General features: G+C 34.9%; 1 protein-coding gene and 1 long non-coding RNA gene across 2 annotated transcripts in view; one reads left to right on the forward strand and one right to left on the reverse strand.

The window, feature by feature from the left end:
• Positions 1–6: 6 nt before the first annotated feature.
• On the reverse strand, positions 7–864 carry LOC115236463. Its single transcript, XR_003884194.1, has 3 exons — positions 706–864; positions 450–582; positions 7–341 (listed from the first exon to the last, which is right to left on the reverse strand). It is a non-coding gene; the product is annotated as an uncharacterized LOC115236463 (long non-coding RNA).
• A 4,241-nt stretch (positions 865–5,105) lies between these two features.
• LOC115236464 (proteoglycan Cow-like) overlaps positions 5,106–8,247 on the forward strand; it is a 70,682-nt gene continuing 67,540 nt past the window's right edge. Inside the window, exon 1 of the mRNA XM_029808936.1 lies at positions 5,106–5,311. Within this exon, the coding sequence (XP_029664796.1) occupies positions 5,141–5,311 (171 nt within the window). The 5' untranslated portion in view covers positions 5,106–5,140. The remainder of the gene's footprint in view (positions 5,312–8,247) is intronic.

An 8,247-nucleotide genomic window follows, 5' to 3' on the forward strand; every position in this document is an offset into this window, starting at 1 on the left:
TTATATAGATATACATACTAGACGTAGAATTACGTTGTTATATAGATATACATACTAGACGTAGATAGACTTATATGATTATACATACTATACGTAGACTTACATCCTATATTTTACAATCAGCATGTATCAAATCTTTCGCTGTTTGCTTCTCGCTGACCAATTGTACATTTCCATCTTCATAATAATGTATTTGTATTTTGAGGCTATCTCTCAATTCGGCGTTTGCTGAATTTGGAGTAAAACTTACAGTCTATATCGAACCAGCAACCGTTCCAGAAGTTTTTAGGTTGAAACTGATGATCTTCTATGCATTAATATTATTTTTCACTTCACTCTATCTGTGTGCAAAGAAAAGAACAGAATTGTAATAATATTTAATTTAATTTACATATCTGGTTTTATATATGCTAATCTATGTTTTATATATGCTACTTAATTGTACTTACTGTCTGTTACTGCCAGATCTCTATAACCCAATATGTTACGCTGTTTAGCAAAGTTCTTCAGCTGGGATTGCATACGGTTTTATACAAAAAGATCCCAGCTGAAAGTATACCAGTCTTCTCGAAAAGATTGATCCTGCAAATAAGCGCTATAATTTAGACAATATTCAGATATAATCAAGAAATAATATGTATATTTATAAAACAATAAATAAACATATATAAGCAGATATATATGCGAAATTTTCAATTTACTTACTCGATAGGACCAAATATATATTTTCTGCAACAGATTGAAATATAACTTTATAACCTCAACCTTATTATATCTTGACGTCGCGATGCTACCGCGTACCGTGACTACCGCGTCGCTTGATACGTATCCATAGACATAGTGTATCTAGACCGAGTGTTGAGGAGTGGGGGCCAAGGTGCACGTAGAAAAGGACATACTCTGTTCCGTGCCCCTTGCGTTCTCTCTCACTCGCATGTAGCATAGCGAAAGAGTACGCTATGCTACGTCCGAGCGAGAGAGAACGCAAGGGGCACGAAACAGAGTATGTTCTTTTCTACATGCATCTTTACCCCCACTCCTTAAATAAAGGCAAACGCTCGGATTAGATATACTATGTCTATGGGTATTAGCATAGACATAGTATATCTAGACCGAGCGTTTGCCTTCTTATTAGACGTAAAACTCCGGATAAGCTATTGGTAGCGTCGTGGCCCCTGTACATAAGCAACATAGGCAAACCGTTGACAAGCTGAAACGTTTTTTTTTATATACTTGGCGTCGCGACGCTACCGCGTCGCTTGATATATATATAGTAGACGTAGTGTGAGTAGCGTAGTGTGAGTGCCGGTTGTGTCTTGCGTGATTCGATTTATCTCACTGTGCCTCTCGAACTCCGGAAATCTCTCCTCTTAACGTTGTTGTCGAAAATCTTCGGACAAGAGGAGGGTATCTCTGTGGACCCGACATCCTCCAAAGAGGACTCCTCAAGTCCCTGCCTAAATCCTCTCATCTCAAAATGTTCCACGAATCCAATCGTGAACAGCTCTCGCTGAACACAACAAATACAAAACCAAATAACACACTTATCAACAAAACAAATATCATAATAATCACACATATAATAATCAATGCTTTAACATGTCCCTCATAAAAAAAATCTAAACATTATTCCTTATTGGGTTCCGATAACTTTCCTAACTAAAAATCTGTCTCTCATAAAATGGAGCTATCCTATCTATCAGCACGAACAACTTTACTCCTATGCCTATTCGATTTCCGAATACCAAAAACAACATCACTAAGTTTTTTCACTATTTTATAGGGACCTTCCCAATTAATCTGTAATTTAGGAGTCCTTCCTTTAATCCTCCTAGGGTTACAGAACCAAACATTTTGACCAACATCAAAATAAATTTGACGAGCTCTCTGATCATAACGCGCCTTTGACCGAAATGATCTAAGATCTAAACGCTGTCGAGTATCTCTATGAATATCCTCAAATGTCTTGCTGAAAACAATAACATCATTTAAATAAACTAAACAAATTTTAAATAAAATTTCTCGCAAAACTCTTTCCATTAACCGCTCAAAAGTCGCTGGAGCGTTACACAAACCGAATGGCATTACGGTAAACTGCCATAACCCATTTCCTATAGTAAATGCCGTTTTTTCCCTATCCTCAGATCGAACTTTTATCTGCCAGTACCCGCTTTTCAAATCCAGAGTAGAAAACCAAGAATTATCTGACAAACGATCCAAGATATCTTCAATGCGTGGCAGTGGATAAGAGTCCTTGACTGTAATAGCATTTAATTTCCTGTAATCTACACAAAATCTTAACGAACCGTCCTTTTTCTTTACTAATACTACAGGAGAAACCCACGGACTCTGAGATTCTTCTATCACCCCTTGTGATTTCATTTCTTGAATAATTTAATCCACCTTTCCTATGAGATGTATAGGAACTCGACGTGGAGCTTGCTTAATAGGCACAGAATCTTTAATTTTAATACTGTGCTCCACAACTCCACAATTTCCTGCAGTAATCTCCTCCAAGAATACATCCTGAAATTCATTTAAGAATTCAGCAAAAATATCCTTCTGCTCAGAATTCAAATTCCCCGAATTCTCCTCAAAAAGTTCCTTCAAGAAATTAGGAACATCTTTTGTTGAATCTATACGAGAACAAGAAAATTCCCCACAATTCTGTCGTACAAAATTTCCGAAATCTGAATCAAAAACTCTTTCCAAATTAATCATCCCAAGGAAATCAGTACCAAGAATACAATCATCCGAAATTTTAGCTACTAACATAGGAACGTCCAAAGAATATTTTCCCAATTCTACCTTTACAACGACTTTATAAGAAATTTTTACCGTTTCCCCTGTCGGATACCTTAAATTACAATAATTTTCATCAACCTTCCGACTAAGCCCCTCGACCAATCTCTCATTTAAAATAAAAATATCGGAACCCGTATCAATTTTGAACATACAAAATTTTCCTTCAATTTTTCCCCCATAACTAAACAAATTTTTGATAATCTTATTTACAGAAGGACATTTATAAATCACTTTCGAGGCATTAACTTTATTAGCTGAACTCGCCCCGAAAAGCTCGACTAAACCTTGTTTTCCTCGCTTCTTAAAGCGGGACATTCCGATCGAAAGTGTTCCTGCGCTCCACATTGCCAACACTCTTTATTCTGCACAAAATTTCTTCCAGCTTTATTAAAATATTTACTTTTCTCAAAATTTTTACTTTCTTCCATTTTCTTTGTATTTTTATTATTTTTGTCATACATAAATTTATTTTTTCCATTTTTAAATTTAAAATTATTTCTTTCATCTTCTTTTTTGTAAAAACTATTCTCTTGTATAACTTTAACTGCCATAGCCCTCTCTATAGCCAATTTTAAAGATGTTACATTTTCCAATTGAAGTGTGCGCTTAATAAATCCATCTGATAGCGCCGCGATAAATTGCGCGCAAGCAATTTTATCCCTTACTTCCTGTGTACATTCGGGATAAGCAAATCGCGACAATCGTTCTAAATCTGCGCCCAGTGTCGCTAAATTCTCTGAATCTTTTTGCTTTCTATTGGAAAACTGGGTGTAATATGTTTGGGTTACACATCCTTCCCCAAAACGCAATTCTAACTTCGATTTTAACTCTGTTTATAACCACATTCATTTAAATTCAAATTTCCGTATTCAGTATGCCCCTCTCTATTATCTCTATTATAAGAATGACTTAGCTGGCTATGGCTATCGTTGTTATCCAGCTGTCGTATCCTCTCCTCCATTCTGCGAAGCATTTCCTCACGCTGTTGCAGCTGCGCTTCATAATTAGCTTGCTGCTGTAACCGTTCCTCTCGGAGCCGCCGAATCTCCCCCAACGCAGATTGGAGTGTGATCGCCTCTAATGTCAGTCCTGATGCTGTCGCTTCTGGAGAAGTTCAAAGCGAAGTCGCAGCTCGTTTCCGCGTCACAACCCCAGATGTAAGATCTTGTTGCTATTCCGACGCCATAGCTCGTTTTGCGCTCTTTCAAAATTGTTACGTTGTCCAGCTCGATCCCGGACGAGCCCCCAAAATGTTGCGTCCGCGGATCGGAATCGAGATAAATCGAATCACGCAAAACACAACCGGCACTCACACTCCGCGTCGTAAATAATAACTCTCGTTATGAAAGAACAAGAACTTTAATGAAACAGAACTATGTAACTATTCACAGAAATAGAGAACAGAGAATATCGTTAATAATCTTAAACACGTCCGCGCGGATTGACATCCGTCACGAAACTCAAGATGGCCGATCTAAAACAACATGTCCGCCGTTGTTTAACAGCAAACTCCCCAGCAACGTGCTTAGAGACGATCTCTCGAAGACGGGCATAATCCAGGGATGCAACAATATATATCAAATAATGGTGTAATTGTATAAATATGCTGTTATAATTGTGAAATTTGTGAAAGATCTTTTGGAATCTGGAAATTCGATAAAAAACTGTTGCATAAAATAAAAAAAAATTAATCGCGTACGATTTTCTATTAAATAAAAAATACTTTTTTCAAATTTAATTTCTCATTTTATACGAAATACATAAAAACTTGAAATGTATATATAAAAACAATATCAAATAGAATGCAAGAATGCTTTGTGATGAATAAATATTTTGTGATAACCCGATAATACAGTTTTGTACAGTGATTATACTGAGTGAGATATATTTTTGAGATATATTTTTTCATTTAATAAAACGTCATCTTTATTTTTTGGCATTTTGATCTATTTTTAATTTAAATTGTTAAATAGTTTAGTTTTACAATGTAAAAAAATTTTGTTTTTTTTGTGAGAAAATTATATATTCACCTCGGAATCAGACCTTCTCTTGCGTCATTCGTATCATATTTGACAATAAACTGAAGCATTCTATATATCCCGCGGAAAATTTTTTCTAACTGTAGAGATGAGAAAGAAGTGTCTCGCCTTTAAAAAATGTAATCAGTTTTTTTATTTCTGACGTACAATTTGTCGATAGTCGTACTTGAATTAATTCGAGTTAACGACTTATCAAATATTTTCAATGTTGCGCCGCTAGAATGAAATGTAATTTCGTCATGCGCCTTATAATCAGTATACATATATGTGCCGTGACAAAAATATGTTAATTATATATGAATTTTGCAGTCGCCGATCTGCGTTTGTATTCGAAAAAGATGCAGATGCAGAGGAAGAAGACGCTCATGGGTAAGATGGGACACAACCATGACATTACCTTCATGCCTCGCGATTTCAATTACGACAATCATCATTACCAGTATCTCAAGTACACTAAACGCGGCAAAGTAAGTCATTAATTTTTTACGCCGCATTTTTGTTGTAATCGGCAGTGAAAATATTACATAGAATATTTACTTTTATTTGTATTTTTGAATGAAAATGTGTTTTCACTTACATATGTGTTATCGTGTATATGTGTACAATATTTATTTTATTTTATTTTATTATAATAATAGCATTAATATGTTGTGTGTATATGCGCGCGCACGTGTGTGTTCAATGATGCTATTATTATACATAATAAAATAAAATAAATATTGTACACACATACCTGACAACACATATGTGAAAACACATTTTCATTCAAAAATACAAATGAAAGTAAGTATTCTATGATATATATGTAAGAGCTTTATATCTATGATTATTATATTCTCTGATACATAACTAACTGGGATCTGATAAGTATATGTTATAATTGTTTTTATATACACCCGTGTATTTCCTTTTTAATATATATTACACAAAAAAATAGAGGATCTTTCATACGCTAAAAGTTGGTTATTTACAAATCGCTGAAACTCGGTGAAAAATCACTATAGTCAAAAAATTGAAAAGCATTTTAAAACTTGAATTTTCAACTTTAACATGCTATTGGTAGTTTAAAACATTTTTTTTCTTTCTTCTGTGCTTTAGAAAAGAACACATTGTTTTGTTTCTTAAAATTATGTATTTATTAATTATTTTTGATTCTGCAGTTCGATAAAATAATTTCTATCAAAAAATTTAAGTCAAGTTCTATAAATTATAAAGCACAAAACAAGAAAGATAAAAAAAATTTTTTAAACAAAAGAAATTGAAATTTTAATAATTTAAAAATATATAGTATATGTATGTTACCGTAACATTAGAACATATTGTGGGGTAGACCTCGCTTCGCGTTATAAAGTATATGCGTGGACACAGTGGATTCCGTCCCACCTACGGGGGGGCTCCACTTCCGGAAGATATAACCCAATCCAAACCTATTTTCAATTTTAAAAGTAAAATTGAAGACATGACTCAGAAATTCATGTAGTAGCATATTGAAACCTGTTAACGAACTGCGAGAAATAGGTGAAACCGATTATTGATAAAATATCTATGATCATGTACCTATCCCGTAAATGTAAACAAATACTTCCTCCATGTCTACCCTACAACAAATACAACGTACACAAACTTTACTTTTCCTAATATTACTTTATAATATCCGAGAAAAAGCATTAAAACTGTGAAACTTTAATTTGTTATATCTCCTAAACCAACTCCGACCGCCACTTGATTCTTGCGAGGAATTACTTAGAAACCTCCCGCCTACAACATATCTAAGTAGCGATTAAATGGGTGAGGTGTGACCTTTTATGCATATTTACCATATATATATGGTAAATATACATAAAAGGCCCGACAAGGCACGTAGAAGAAGAAGTATATACAGGGTGTCCTAGACCACCCGTACACCCCTTTTCTTTCAAAAACTAAGCATTTTAGAGAAAAACGTTTTGAACAAAAATTGTATGGTTTTGAGGGGAACATAAGATGGTGTCATTGGTTCAACCTTGGATGGCATCGTTAAGGTCAAGTCGGACACCTTTAATTTCTTAAATGGAATCCCCTATTTTTTATTGCATATTCTTATAGCTTATCCCGACAGCTTTTCAAAACACTATAATAAAGTATTTTTTCATTAAGTACTTTTTGAGTTATTTTATATTTTAATCTGACACATAATTTGATATAAAAAATAAAATATCTCGTAAAATATTTAGTTTTCGATAATCATACCGTAATACTTTTATGTACAGAATAATAAAACAAATCAATTGCTATAAAAAAAACAAATAATTGTTTAAAAAAAATACATTGTAAATAATTACACTTTTTCTTAAAAATATTACGGTCAGATTATCGAAAACTAAATATTTTACGAGATATTTTATTTTTTATGTCCAAGATTATGTCCAGATTGCCTCGGTTATCGCCGAGATGCAATTCCACGTAAGATGTTATTCCAACGCTGATTCCAATATCCAAATATTTATAAGCAGTACGCGTCAAAGCAAATCTGCGTACCAAAATACGTAGTATACAACGAGGTTTATCACATCTGAAAAAATATTTTAAAAAAATATGAAATAGTATGGAAAAAACATATATGAAAAATATATATATGTATGAAACATTTGTGATACTTACAAATCAAGTGGTTTCTTATTGAAGTATCCATTCGCGTTATTGCTATCTGTTAACGCGTACTGCGCATTCCAGCCGGCGTTCCTCATAATCACGGTTTTATCGGATGATATCGTTACATAGTTCTTGAGTGTGCTAGTTATTCCCACATTTCTGTTACGATCAATCTCCACACCGTCGAGTTCGTATCGGATCTCATCAAACATAAACGCGACGCAATTATTTCCCAGTACCACATTAGATCCTTCAGCTGGTTTGTTTATCTTTAGTTTTCCCTCGATGTATAAGGGGAAACGTGATGCGATGGGAGATTATTACTCTGAAAATTTAGGAGAAGGGGAAATGGTCAACGTATGATGCGATGAGAGATTATTGCGATTATTGCTGATATTAGCGAATGTTGACGTTGTTGTCGCTGGCCTCGTGTTATCTCTCGCGTCTTTCGCTCCGCTCAACACGAGCATCTCATGTATCGCACGCTAATTTTGTCGCCGTCGTACGTGCAATCTGATGGTGATCTCTTCTCCTCGAAAATCGAGCAATCGTCCGTCTTGATCCGCGATGCGTATCGTTAGATCCGTAATGCTATGCTCCGCGATCGGCAGGTAAATGATCTGCGCCGGCGTTTCCGATATCTTATATCCCGGCGGCACGCTCGGTGAAAATTCATGTATCGTATCGTTTCCGTAATGCTCCGCGCGATGATCGGCAGGTAAATGATCTGCGCCGGCGTTTCCGATATCTTATATCCCGGCGGCACACTACT

Source organism: Formica exsecta, unplaced genomic scaffold, assembly GCF_003651465.1.
Source record: "Formica exsecta isolate Colony F162 unplaced genomic scaffold, ASM365146v1 scaffold248, whole genome shotgun sequence".
Lineage (NCBI taxonomy): Eukaryota > Metazoa > Arthropoda > Insecta > Hymenoptera > Formicidae > Formica > Formica exsecta.